Source organism: Eutrigla gurnardus, assembly GCF_963514095.1.
Source record: "Eutrigla gurnardus genome assembly, chromosome: 9".
NCBI lineage: Eukaryota > Metazoa > Chordata > Actinopteri > Perciformes > Triglidae > Eutrigla > Eutrigla gurnardus.
The window spans coordinates 25,482,639-25,495,576 of NC_139923.1; the positions used below are offsets into that span (position 1 = coordinate 25,482,639).

At 46.3% G+C, this 12,938-nt stretch overlaps 3 protein-coding genes across 5 annotated transcripts in view; 2 read left to right on the forward strand and 1 right to left on the reverse strand.

Moving 5' to 3' along the window:
* The window catches only part of dennd11 (DENN domain containing 11), a 5,512-nt gene extending 12 nt beyond the window's left edge, over positions 1–5,500 (reverse strand). The window contains exons 1-9 of the mRNA XM_084018361.1: positions 4,973–5,500; positions 4,394–4,493; positions 4,137–4,295; positions 3,261–3,414; positions 3,038–3,176; positions 2,823–2,954; positions 2,576–2,726; positions 2,390–2,458; positions 1–2,307 (exon numbers count right to left, since the gene is read on the reverse strand). The exon at positions 1–2,307 is cut by the window's left edge and continues 12 nt beyond it. Of these exons, the coding sequence (XP_083874487.1) occupies positions 2,112–2,307; positions 2,390–2,458; positions 2,576–2,726; positions 2,823–2,954; positions 3,038–3,176; positions 3,261–3,414; positions 4,137–4,295; positions 4,394–4,493; positions 4,973–5,369 (1,497 nt within the window). The 5' untranslated portion in view covers positions 5,370–5,500 and the 3' untranslated portion in view covers positions 1–2,111. The remainder of the gene's footprint in view (positions 2,308–2,389; positions 2,459–2,575; positions 2,727–2,822; positions 2,955–3,037; positions 3,177–3,260; positions 3,415–4,136; positions 4,296–4,393; positions 4,494–4,972) is intronic.
* On the forward strand, positions 5,347–9,914 carry wee2 (WEE2 oocyte meiosis inhibiting kinase). Its single transcript, XM_084018362.1, has 12 exons — positions 5,347–5,579; positions 6,346–6,624; positions 6,708–6,907; positions 7,167–7,224; positions 7,591–7,760; positions 7,867–7,988; positions 8,078–8,224; positions 8,309–8,413; positions 8,492–8,577; positions 8,864–9,034; positions 9,193–9,341; positions 9,489–9,914. The coding sequence occupies exons 1-12, from the start codon at positions 5,478–5,480 to the stop codon at positions 9,652–9,654; spliced, it is 1,755 nt and encodes a 584-aa protein (XP_083874488.1). The 5' UTR covers positions 5,347–5,477; the 3' UTR covers positions 9,655–9,914.
* A 611-nt stretch (positions 9,915–10,525) lies between these two features.
* bida (BH3 interacting domain death agonist) lies at positions 10,526–12,831 on the forward strand. 3 transcript variants are annotated; one of them, XM_084017540.1, is made up of 4 exons: positions 10,526–10,664; positions 11,071–11,342; positions 11,972–12,105; positions 12,285–12,831. In XM_084017540.1, coding segments are annotated over exons 1-4 (606 nt in total). In that variant the 5' UTR covers positions 10,526–10,662; the 3' UTR covers positions 12,483–12,831. The 3 variants fall into 3 exon arrangements, with proteins under 3 accessions (XP_083873666.1, XP_083873667.1, XP_083873668.1); XM_084017541.1 differs by having other exon boundaries at positions 12,288–12,831; XM_084017542.1 differs by having other exon boundaries at positions 10,534–10,664; positions 11,076–11,342.
* The last annotated feature ends 107 nt before the right edge of the window (positions 12,832–12,938 follow it).

Here is a 12,938-nt window from a genome sequence, read left to right on the forward strand (position 1 = left end):
GACTGTATCAAGGTTTTATTGTTTTACAATGGCAGTACAGTGAAATGAACAGTTGCTCATGCTATTGTGTTCATGTGTACATTACTGACATCTCTTACAGTGTTCCACGTTAGTAAAAGGTGAAGACTCGTTTGGTTTTTCTATGATTTCTTTTTTTTTTACATTACAATCAAGAAGGAAACCAGTTGTACAACTCGGATGTACTTTTGCAGTCTTTGACATTCAGTAGTGACACGCTGTACGAACAGCAAACAGCTGATGCTGGTACGCGTCTGTGAACGACTACACGAGAGAAGGCAATCTATACAGTGTGTGTGTGTGTGTGTGTGTGTGTGTGTGTGAGTTGTGTACATTCCCTTTGAAGTTTAACATACACCTGTAAAGCAAATACCGTCAGAGGCAAAAAAAGAAAAAAAAGTATACGTCTGCAGACGGTAAATAGAGTGAACAGGTTTCACCGGAGACAGTCAGGTCAGGACAATGCACTTAATGTGTCAGCAAATACTGTTGACCTCCAGGAAGGAGTCAGTCAAATTTCCTTAAGGCCTCATTTCAACAACAACGGGGGTCCAGTCTAAGGACAGACCCATCAACAGTTCTCAACCCGGGACGAAACAATGAAATACTTTTTTTTTTTTTAATATTTGTAGACTTACGTTTAATAAATGACTTGGTGAGACGTCGCCGCCTCGTGTGTTCCAACATGGAACAAATTATGACTCTGATTGGCGACGTGATGGATTGAATAAAGCAGTCTGCCAGGATAATTCAAAAGACCGCGATGAAAAACCCTCGAGCTGAAACCACTTAAAGCTGCAAGATCTCCAAAAAAACACAAAGAGATCTTTGTCGGCGACACAGAAGAGCAGAGAGGATCTCTTTGAAGCTGATCGACAAGGACTCTTCAACCTGATCACACAACGTATGTCGGCTTCTCTTCATGAACCAGCCTCTGGTTCATTAACAACAAAAAACAATGACAGCCTGTGCAAATCATTCTAATAACATTATTAACCAATCACTGGCTCATAAACACAGCATCAAAAAGGTTCAGTTAAGCATGTGTGCATGGGGAAATACTCCAGTGTTAGACATGGTGCAGCATTCATGACTTAGTGTTATAGAGTCACATTCATTGACAATTCAAGGACCTCGGCTTACGGTTAAAAACATACAACGCTACGAGAAGTTTTCATCATCACTTTGACTGTGATCACACACACAGAGGAACATCATCGGACCTACGTCGTGTCGAAGGTGCACAAAAAGGTGAAGGAAAGTACTCAGCAGCTTTTTTTTTTCCTTCTCATTTTTAAAAGTCAGCTTCATAATATTTAACCGTCCCCATTGTGGAAAAAAAGAGGATATCACGCTCGTTAACAAACAAACATCCTCCTGGCTCACTTTCAGGTGTGAAAGAAATCGTAAAAACTAGAAAAAACGCACACACACACAGAAGAAGGCTAGTTTTCTACTAACAGACTTCTATTGCTTCCTTTTTGAAAGGTAAATTAAGTAGTAAAAAAAAAAAAAAAGAGCATTTGATTTCACTGAACTACCCAGGCGTGTTATCACAGCGGGGTGGATTTGTTTGCACATTATGCCGCCTTGAATTTTCTCTAAAAAAAAAAAATCCTACTTGAAGCGCACAAATTCATTTTGCAGCAGTTAAACCTCCACCCACGTAATACGAATCTTCAGACGAACGGTTACTGCACACCAAAGCTTTGTGTGACGATGCAGCAGAGAAGGAAACCCGATCATCCGGCCGTGATGACCAGACTCCATCCAGACCTGCAGCCAACTTAGCTGGACTCAAACAAGCGCACAGAAGCAAACAACAGAAAGAAAAAACACAGCACTGAGTGATATAAGACGTGAATGGCGAGTCAGGTGTTCATCCCTGTGGACCAGTGCACCAAAGTTAAGTGTCCTCATCATCCACGCTGTTGGGAAACAGGTCGGATGAGACGCACACGGAGGGAAACGGCCCTCCGACAGCTGGAGGTCCCAGGGTGGAAGCAGTGTCTACGTTGTCTTGGTGTGTGTGTGTGTGTGTGTGTGTGTGTGTGTGGCCCCCGAGAGGAAGTTTCCCAGGCCGAAGAGCGCCCTCAGGAGCAGCAGAGGTTGTCTATGACCAGCGTGACGTCGATGCCGTACACCTCCAGCAGGTCGGCCAGGAAGGAGCGGTCGCCCTGGGGGTCCAGCCCCATGGCCCTCACGTGCTCGGCGGTGAGGATGGGCTCGTTGCTCCCCGCGATGTCCGACAGCGTCTGGAAGATGCGATTGTTCAGCTCCATGAAGAACCTTGGATTTAAAAAAAAAGAGTCATGAGTAGAGGACAATAATAGCACACAAGCAGCGGTGAATCTACTGGTCAAGGACTCACAGAATGAACAGATCCTCTTCGTTGGACGTGCAGTCTCCATCCACCTCCTGAGAGTACAGCAACAGTTGTCTGAAAGAAAAAAAACACACACTAGGATGAGGAGAATAGGACCTTCCGGCCTCTAATTCTGCTCCTCACTGCTAGTATTTATTTTGCATCCCATTCAAAAGATCGTGTATGATTGACCTCTGCTCGCTCAGCTTCCTGTACTTCTCCTTGTCGGCCGCATTCAGCCGGAGCAGCGGCTGCAGATGGCTCCTGTGCGTTTTCACATTCTGGTTGTCGACGTAGACGTCGTACAGCTCCTTCTTCTCCTCGAAGATCTTCTCCGTGGTGCCTTTGAACATCATCACCACACAGAGTCATTTCTATAGATTACGGATCATTTCTCCGTTAAACCGTTTTACATGCAACAACAAGAAACTTCGCTCACAGGCCACGTATGACAGCTCCGATTCCAGCGCCGCGATGTCGGCGACGTTGATGTAGAAGAAAGGCCGTAACTCGGGCACGGAGACGCCGATGCCGGGTAAAGAGACGTTGGCCAGACAGCAACAGCAATACACTGCGGGAAGCACGACAACATGTGTGATGATGTTGACCTCCACATTTTGTACGTTTACAACGGGAGACGTTTGAGCTTCTCACCCCGGTAGCAGACGACGCCTACAGGCGGAGGGGAGAAGATGAGGACCCGTTTCCTAAGCAGTGCAAACTTCCACAGCACCATTATCTGCTCCCCGAAGAACTGGATGAACTGGGACATGCAGCCGGCTGGGTGGGTGATCTGCAGAGAGGAGGGGGGGAAACGGTTATTCTCGCTGTTTAGCACACAAGCTGTCGCCCAACTATGGAAGCGTGTTCTCCTGACCTTCATTTCTGGGTGCATACAGCGGTTGATGGTGGTGACGCTCCAGGTTGGGCAGGCGGTGACCAGCCCGTTTCCTGTCGGGGGGAGGACGGCCTTCTTGTCCTCGTAGAAGGCCTCGAGGGGAGAATACTGGCCCGGACACTGCAGCTGGTGTCTACAAGGCGACGGCAGGAAGACGATGGGGGAGGAGGAGAGGGAAAGAAAAGTAATGTCAGGTATGAGTCATCAAAGCCTTTTTTTTTACCCAGATTTGTATAATTAAGCAGATTACGCTTGCTTGAGGGCATATTCATATTCATAATGCAGAAGATTTAAAGGCAATTACTAAAGCAGAGCAGCAGCTTGAAAGTAGTCACTCAATCATCATTTGTCATGCACTGTGAATGGAAGACTGTGTGGAGGCATTGTGTGTTCAGGGAGAGAGAGATAAGTACAGATTGTGCTTGGTTGTTGTTAAACTGCCCCGTGGGATCATTCGAGGCCACGCGCGTTCCATAAATGCATTTACTCTATGAAGTATAACCGCGGCAACCATCCAGCATATTTCTGACTGCACATAATTGGTAGGCTGGAATACCACACACACACACACACACACACACACCTGAAAGCTTTGTGTGTGTGAGCAACATATTTATACACAGTCAATGAGGAGTGAAGTGAGAGGCCTGAGGCAGAAGGGAGAGAGCGTCACAGCGTCGTCCACTTTCATGCTCAGACGTCACACACAAAAAAACTGCATGTAAATGGGCTGCTGTGACAATAACCGGGATCTGGGTTCATGGTTAATAGATGAGAGACATTTTCACAACAGATGCACGGACAGGAGGGAGGCACATGAAATAATACATGTAAGCACATTCAGGGGGTCTTTACCTGACTTGGTTCTCCAGAAAGTGCATGTAGCGGTAAAGCAGGGTGTAGGAAGGAGACAGGATTCCCACCGACTTCATCCTCGCTCCTCGCTCCAGCTCGCTCTCCACGGGCATGTTGGCGAAGCAGGCCAGCCCGAAGTACCCGCCTTTACGGAAATATCTGGTCCAAAAGGGGGGCAACACACAGGCATGGAGTAAAACACGTGGTGTCTGAGGGGGACTGGACGGGTCTGCGTTTCCACGCTTCACATTACGTACATGAAGTCGTTGGTTATCCGATGGGAGCCGCTGGCGATGGATTTGAACTCAACGCCGTCCAGGTTGATGTCATGAGGGAGGCACCACTCGACCATATTCCCTGTCATTCACACAGGAAAATAAACCATGAAGTCACTTCCCATTCTGACTCCTTTCACCTTGGCCACTTCCTCCTTCCTTCACTCATGGAGGGAGCAAGAGGTCAGCGACTGCAACACTGGCCACTTCCATGTTTGATGCTGGAGCACATCCTGGTCCAAATGGGATGGTTTGCCTGCAGTCACTCATCTCTTGCATGAGTCTTACAGTACATACTTATACTTATAGGATGGCTTCCAAAAGCTGGAAAAAGCCAAATCCAGGAGGTTAATTTCTCGCCCCACCAGCATTAGGGTTATATGACCACTGTGGGTTGATTGGATCTATTAAGTAGGGTCTTGATGTGTATTATTCATGACTAAAGTACATCAGCCATTCCGAGATGACGAGATAATCATTCAGGATATGAACGTATCCAGTCCTCAAATGAGGATGTCAAACAGATGGGAGATAAAAGATCAGACAACCCGACCTCCTTACCTGATCTGGTATCAAAGGTGACCACAAACACGGCCACGATCTGGTCCTTTTCCTCCCACTGATCCCGCACCGACAGGCCGGGGAAGCGAACATTGCGATCCGCCTCGAGAGGCTCTGTTCGCGGGCGGCCCGGGCTTCCGTTCCCGCTGGCGACCACGGCTGCCGGGACGCCGCCGCCCGTCGGGCTGCGTTTGACGGCGTTAGGGGCGTTGTTACCCCCGGTGCTCCGCCGAGTCCCGGGCGCGGTCCCCGTCGCTGAGCGCCGCCCGGCTGGCTGCGAACTTTTCGGTGCGTCCTCCTCCGACGGAGGCTGCTGCTGCGTCTGCGGCGGCGGGCCCGCCTGGTTCGGGATCTCTTCCCAGTCCAGGAGCGGGGCACGGTCCGACTGCTTCACCATGGCTGCCTCCGAGGTGTGTGGAAAGGGACGGGGGGGGAAATATCACAAAAAAAGTCCGCTTGAGTCCGGATGAGTCGAGCACACTAAAGGCGCCGCTGGAGCCGGATCATGGTTCCGCGCTGCCTGCTGGTTGTTTTCCAATGTATTTGTAAGCGTGTCACATCCACGGACGGGCTGCTTTTCCTCCGCCTGTCTCACTGTTTTGATGACGTCGACGACTTCCGCCCACGTGTCTATATTACTATTTCATACAGTGACCTAATTTTAGTTGTGTGCCCAAAATAATTAACATTCTTATAACATTCAGCTGTTTTATGCACGAGATTCTCACTTGAGAATTTAAATTTGAATTTTCTCGTAATAACATCATCCATATATATATATATTTAAAGCAGTACTTTAATAGTTTTATGGTAACGGATGGACAAAAGTTATTCACGCAATTAAAAGCCACCTTTTTAAAGTCAGGTGCATGAGCGATTGAGCCAATCAGAGGGCTGGATGTGTTAACCCCGGGGGCATAGTTTACTTAAACAGGAAGTCATTTGCATACGAGGCGCCAAATTTAAGCGTGCTGGTGTTGGCGGTGAGGGATGCGACTTGTCAGTGAGTATACATGGGGAACACGCATTAAAACTCCAATTTAAATGACATACTGACGTGTGTGTGTGCGTGTGTGCGTGTGTGCGTGTGTGTAACCCATAGCTGCTTTTCAACTGTACTTGTTTTGGTTAGTCTTAAAAATTATAAGTCAACAATTAATATTGACTGATTATAAAATAAATGATGGGATTTATGTTGTGGAAGTGGAAATAACCACAACATATGAGTATAATTGTAACATATGTCTTATTTCCTCCTTAAAGAGACTTACAGGGCCAAAAATCAATTGCAACAAAAATGTAATTTATTTGCTTTAAGGGCAGGCAAATGTAGAACTCAGCATTTTACGAGAACCCCTTTTTCCGTAACTCAGGCCCCGAGCATGGCGACGTTGTTTGCTGAGATCAGCCAGCGGCTGGACTTCTCCAGCTGCGGAGAGGAGGGGAGCAGCAGCGACAACAGCTCCAGTGACTTCACCATAAGGACCCGAAGTCCCCGGATCCGCAGTCCCAGCTCTGCCTGCAGGACCCCCAGGGCGCAACGGCACCGCGGCAGAAGCAGCACCGTGCGTTCACCTTTGCAGTGCACCAGCCCCATACCTTACGCTTCCTGGAAGAAACTGCAGCTCTGCGACTCTCCCAGCACACCCAAGGTGGGGGAGTCATCCAGATCAGATCCTTTTTAGTGTCTCCCTGTGGTGTCAGGTATTAAACCAGTTTCCCCCCTTTCCTGTAGAGTCTGCTATCTAAGTCGTCCCAGCCGTGCTCCGGCACTAAGACAGGTCGCCCTCAGAGGACCCTGTCTTTCCCCTCGGCTGCTACGAACCTCCTCCAGGTGCCTTCTGTCAACGTGAACCCTTTCACACCGGACACGGTCCGCAGGAACAGCAAGCAGCAGTGGAAGAACCGTTTTAGGAGTGAAGATTATGCACGCAGGTAACTACTGAAAGGCTATGTAAACATCAGTGTGCACTACTCACAGGTAGGGATTCATTTGATGAGAATGTGTTCAAATTGCCCTAATGTTTAATTTGGAACATCTCTCATCACAGGGATTTTTTTTAAAGGGCAAACATTTGAATGTCTTCATGATGTGGTAGATTCCCCCGCAGTGCACAGACCTTTTTCTGTTTTTTTTTGAGTGCTTTAGTTCTGAGTGTATATAAAAGGTCTAAAAGCCCTTTCCATCTTTCAGGTTGAAACACAGCCTAACGTCATCTGAGGAGGATGACGAAGCCTTTCTACCACCAAAGGTACGTCTATTTATAGCGGTGCCTTTTTCTGGTGGATGCAACCCTCCCTCTCAGATGCTTCTGATACGATTTCGTCATCAGGCTTTGTCATCTTCGTCTGCCTCCTCGCTTCTCGTTTTGTCCAACTACGTCCTACTTCCGGGATTTCTCTTAGAATCTCCAAAAACCAAAAAAAAACAATCTATCAGAATGTTTTCCTCTTGGAAGTGCTACCATATTTGGTGAGCCAACAAAAAAAAAACAAAAAAAAAAACACCCTCCGCTTCTCCTGGCTGTTATCAAACTCAAGACTGAGCTGACGCATGTGCTTTCTTTTGGAAATGTCTTTGTTTTCACCACAAGGCCATCCGTCTGTTTATCTGGCAGAGGCGAGCTGTCCAAGCCTTCATGCTGTCGCGCTACGAGAGCGAGTTCCTGGAGCTGGAGTGCATTGGCGTGGGCGAGTTTGGGGCGGTTTACAAGTGTGTGAAGAGGCTGGATGGTTGCTTGTACGCCATAAAACGCTCTCGCCGTCCCCTGGCAGGATCTGCCAATGAGTGAGTCAGCAATGTGCCAGAGATGGATCAGTCCACTTTTTTTTGTTTTTTTTTTGTTCCTCAATTGATCAAATCTGATCTGTGACCATTTGTTATGTCGTCTCAGGCAGCTGGCCCTAAAGGAAGTGTATGCGCATGCTGTTCTTGGGCACCACCCACACGTTGTTCGCTATTATTCAGCATGGGCAGAGGATGATCACATGATTATTCAGAATGAATACTGTGATGGTAGGTTCTCCCTCTCTGCCACAGTTTAAGATTCACTGCAAACATCTTAAGGTGAACTAGACTGAATGATGTGGTTTTGATGCTGTCAGGTGGAAGTCTCAGTGAAGCCATTGTGAAGAAGGAGGTGCAGGGTGAGCTGTTTTCAGAGGCCGAGCTGAAGGATCTGCTCTTACAAGTGTCTATGGGGCTAAAATATATCCACAGCTCGGGCCTCGTACACCTGGACATCAAACCGAGTAAGTCTCGGCGAGCAGATCTCCGTTTTGCATTTCTCGTATCGTCCAAACTTAATTCTCTCCTGCCTCGTTTCAACTCTGCAGGTAATATATTTATTTGCCAGCGTCCCGGCACGAGTGCAGCAGGAGAAGGGGAGAGCGAGGAGGACGACGACAGAAGCACTTCAGCCGGAGTTATTTACAAAATTGGTATTCTATTAAATGTTGGCCACACTTCTACCTGGAATGTTTGTTTGCTGTGGCGTCTGATTTTTGTGTTTTCTGCAGGGGATCTGGGTCATGTGACCTCAATCGGCAGTCCCCAAGTTGAGGAAGGGGACAGCCGCTTTCTGGCCAGAGAGATCCTGCATGAGGTAAAGCTGTTGCTTCTCTCTAGTGTAAAATTACCTGAATATATGAATCCTTGTTTTTGATACTTTCAAAGGAGCTGTTTATCTCGACTGGCTCTAGATGGGGTCATTTGCTTTTTTGCATCGGCCCCCATAGTTCTTCTAGTCGCAGCCTCACCACTGGATGCCGCCAGATCCTCCACACCGTCCCTTTCTTAAAGGAAACTACCTCAAATACCGAGGTCCAGCTGTATCTGCATTACTTCAAGTGTTAATTTTGTTCATTTCAGCAGTCTCTCTGCCCCCCCAGGATTACAGCCACCTGCCCAAGGCGGACATCTTCGCTCTGGGCCTCACCATTCTGCTGGCAGCTGGCGCTCCTCCTCTGCCTCAAAATGGAGATGAGTGGCACAGCCTCCGAGAGGGACGCCTCCCAAAACTGCCGAAGGAGCTATCGGCTCCCTTCAGAAAGCTACTTCAGGTGCTCTTATTTCTGGGCCGATTTGTTTTAGTTAAATTATCTTATTAAAGGTTTAGATTTTTGAGCTGCTACCTGAATGAATACCGTTTTGATGCTGGTGACAAAAACACTTGTCTGTAGCATAGTTTGTTGAAAATGTATTTTTAAATTTGTGCCAGTTGTTGCTGGATCCAGACCTGATGAAGCGGCCATCTGCCAGGGAGCTTTGTAAGCACACGGTCTTGCGGGAGGAGAGGACCGGAAGAGAGGCAGCTCAGCTACGCCGAGAGCTCAACGTAGAGAAGTTCAGGACCGCCATGCTTGAGAAGTAAGAGGGGGGGAAAACATAAAGGGTCATCTGGGTTCCATCAAGGGAGGATTCTTCTGGTTGCAAAAATGAGTCAGATTGCATGAAAGTATGAGGAAATTACTTGTATGACTAACATGCATTCACCCTTTTCCATTTTCTCCACAGGGAGCTCCATGAGGCTCGTCAGGCAGCTTTGTCACCCAGGCAGAATCTCCCTTGTGGGCTGAAATCCCCTGCTAAGATCGGATCCCTACCCCGAGCGGGGAGGAGGCTTGTTGGTGGGAAGACTGCGCGATCCATTAGCTTTGGTTGCCCTGGGTATGGAGTCTGAAGTGGACGTCGTGGGGCCCACATGCCTGTCCTTTTGCTCTGGTCATATGTGACTCCTTCTGCAACCACGCTGTGGTAGAAATGCAGAATGTCTCGAAGGAAGTATTTTGTTGGAACTGATTGAAATAACTGGATGGACAGTCCAGTACGAGTCTTCGGAGGGGTGCAGAGCTGTGGGCAGCATTGATTTTAAAGGACTTATCTGACTGATTAGAACACTTTTCAATTGATTTTCTGGCAGAGGCTAGCTGCACACCTATACTGTACTTTTTTAAAAACTGTAAATAAACATTTTAAGCATTTTACCAAATGTATTTTTTTTTTTTTTTCTCATTTGAGTTTACCCTTTGACTCTTAACTCTTGTTTACGATATAATCCTCAAAGCATAATTAAAAAAAAAAAAAAAAAGTCTGTTGGACAGAGCCACACAGGGACTTTCCAATTGTTTGTCGCTCTTGTTATCTTGAACTGCAGCCAAACGTGTGACCGTGTGTGTGTGAGATGACGGGTAGAGGACCGGAAGTATGATCCACCTTACTGCAAATCCATTGTTTTTAAGAGCAAGTCATGTAACTACACTGTTTATGCCAATGCAGTAACTTGCTTTATCCATTGCAGTTGCAGTAATTTAGCTGTTTTTATAACAAGTCAAAGTTACCTGTAGTGACACTGATCGGTAACATAAAGAAGAAACAGTTGTAGGTAAATCTTTAATATGACATAAGACTGTTTTAATTAGACATTTCTGTTCCAATTACTGACATGGTTTTCTGATCATTAGAGATAACAATGTATTGGAATTTTTTTAGAAGTCCGGATTCCCGACTGTGCTTGAAGGCATCACGAGGCACCTACTAACGGCCCCGCCCCCAAAATCCAAGCAGGAACAAGTCTGGAGGTCTGCTGTTGTTTTCGTGAAGCTCACTTCAGTGTTTAGTTAGTGGTCGATGGCGCAGTTATCAGTCGGTAGTTAGAAGCTGACGTCACGTCGCCCGGCAAAAGACGCTAATGTGAGTTAAAATTAGCCATGCTAATATATATCTTGGATTAGCCATGCTAATATATATATCTTGGATTAGCCATGCTAATTTGATGAGTTTAGCAATCTCCAATTTAACTTCTGTTTAATCGTTGACTGAACGGAAGTGAATGTAAGCTAATGTAGCATAGTTAGCGTATATGTTAGCTATCTTAGCAGACGGAAAACTTTCAGAAACAAGTCCGCAAGCTTAGCGGTTGTTTCACCCTGTTTTGCGCTTTTTCGGAAGCTCGCGCGCTGCTTCACGTCAGGTTCTTTCCTCTTTCGTGCTTTCTAACTTTGTTTGGGTTAGCTAGCTAACATTGTGTTTGTTCCAGTGTCCTCGTTGAACGAACTTTGCAAATCTTTGTCTCATGTATTATTATGTGTTTTTAAAGGACAGAGTGTTTATCGATGGATGGCCTGGGAAGTGGTCAGAACGTCGCGGTGGTGATTTTGGCCTTCCTCCAAGCCGACTGGAGCACTCCAGAGTACGAGAGGGAGCTTCTCTCCCTGGGCAAGGATCTCAATCTGACCCGGGACATCAACTTCAATGGACCCAGAGGAGACCCGCTGGAGGACGGGGACCTCGAGACGGACGGCCACCTGGCCAGTCGCATCCGGGGGGCTGTAGACGATATTCAGCCTTCAGTGGAGCTGCAGTGGCCAAGTGAGTACCGTTAGCATCTGTGCTGTATGGTATTTATATAGTGTTTTATACCAGCACAGCACAAACTGATCTCAAATCAGCTGTTTATACATGTCCTGTGTGTGTGTGTGTGTGTGTGTGTTGTGTGTGTGTGTGTGTGTAAGCAAACTGTAAAAAATTTTGCCTGATGAGTCGGCACAAATAAACAGGTAATTGTGTGTGTGTGTGTGTGTGTGTGTGTGTGTGTGTGTGTGTGTGTGTGTGTGTGTGTGTGTGTGTGAGCAAACTGTAAACATTTTTGCCTGATGAGTCGGCACAAATAAACAGGTCATTGTGTGTGTGTGAAGTGACAGTAAAACTTGTTTATTAAAGTGAAAGCAGGAAGTGACAGCTGTCAATTTCTTGTTATTAGTGTCTTAGTCGATTAGAAACTGAGATCCACACCTCTCACTTTTTACTGTGTGCCTTTTAATCCTCAAATTACATTTCGATTCAACACATTATTTGGGTTGCAGTGGTAAATTGTGTGATTATTGAGGTCCAGAATGTTAAAATGGTTTAAATAAAGGTTCATTTTTCTTCCACTGTACTTTTAATCCAGAACGTAGAAAGTATACTAGTGTTAAGACAATCTAATATTTTTCCTGCAGGGAACCGTGAAGAGGCAGCGGCCCTTCAGCAGATTGCAGAAGACCTGAGAGAGATTGCAGACCTACTTGAACACGAGGTTGTGGATGTGGCTACCCGGAACCTTAGCAGGAACTTATCATCCTTTCCCTTGGATGTAAGTCCAACTTTATTTATTTGTTCGATAAATCGGTGTCCCGATGTGCAGTTGCTTCCATCCAATGCTTTATTAGCACTGTAAAGTAAGACAAGTGACATATTTAGGATGCTTAAGTTGTAATTTAAGCAGAACAAAAGAACAAAATTGATCCTTTTTTTGTTCTCTGTGCTTTCCAGCAGTGGAAAGACCTCCTTAGGCGGGAGGTGGATCGGGTGATGATGCAGGGTGTGGGTCTGGAGCATCTACCCCAGGAGCGTGTCATGATGGCACTCACTCTCACCCTGGTGAAGGGAGTGTGCGAGCAGGCTCCTCGGCTACTGAGGAACCTCTTCAACACGGCGCTGCAGTACCTCAGCCCCGCGAGGGCCCGGTGACTTTTGAGCCGCCGGCTCAGATGAAATAACTGAGAATTGAAGACGGCTGAATCCGAAACTGGCATCTGCTCCTCATGACCAGTCGACTGTGAAAGGAGCTGTGCTGACTCAGAGCATGAAGTAGTACTTTCCAGTTAATTTTTTGAGTTAAAATTATATTTTGAACAACGGTAAATTGAAAGGTTGTTATTGAAACTTGAATATTTTCATTCCCATATGATGTTTAGTTTTCTTAAAAATTTATTTTTTCATTTTATACTTGAAATACATCACTATTTTTGTATGATTTTTCTTTCGTATTGCTGTTGCAAAGTGTACTTTGATTAAACATTAAAGTTAAATTTCTTTGTGATGTTTTATATTCATGAAGCGTGCAAAATCATCTAAGCATTTGGACAAACCATCACAGAAAAGGTTCTCAAGTAGTTCTTTTTAATTATTCTCATCACAAACAGT

Coding starts and splice junctions, on each gene's coding strand:
- wee2 (XM_084018362.1), top strand. CDS start 5,478: ATGGTTCCGCGCTGCCTGCTGGTTGTTTTCCAATGTATTTGTAAGCGT. Junction 7,225..7,590: donor AAGCCTTTCTACCACCAAAG/GTACGTCTATTT, acceptor TTTATCTGGCAG/AGGCGAGCTGTCCAAGCCTT. Junction 8,225..8,308: donor ACACCTGGACATCAAACCGA/GTAAGTCTCGGC, acceptor TCAACTCTGCAG/GTAATATATTTATTTGCCAG.
- bida (XM_084017540.1), top strand. Junction 11,343..11,971: donor AGTGGAGCTGCAGTGGCCAA/GTGAGTACCGTT, acceptor TTTTTCCTGCAG/GGAACCGTGAAGAGGCAGCG. Junction 12,106..12,284: donor TATCATCCTTTCCCTTGGAT/GTAAGTCCAACT, acceptor TGTGCTTTCCAG/CAGTGGAAAGACCTCCTTAG.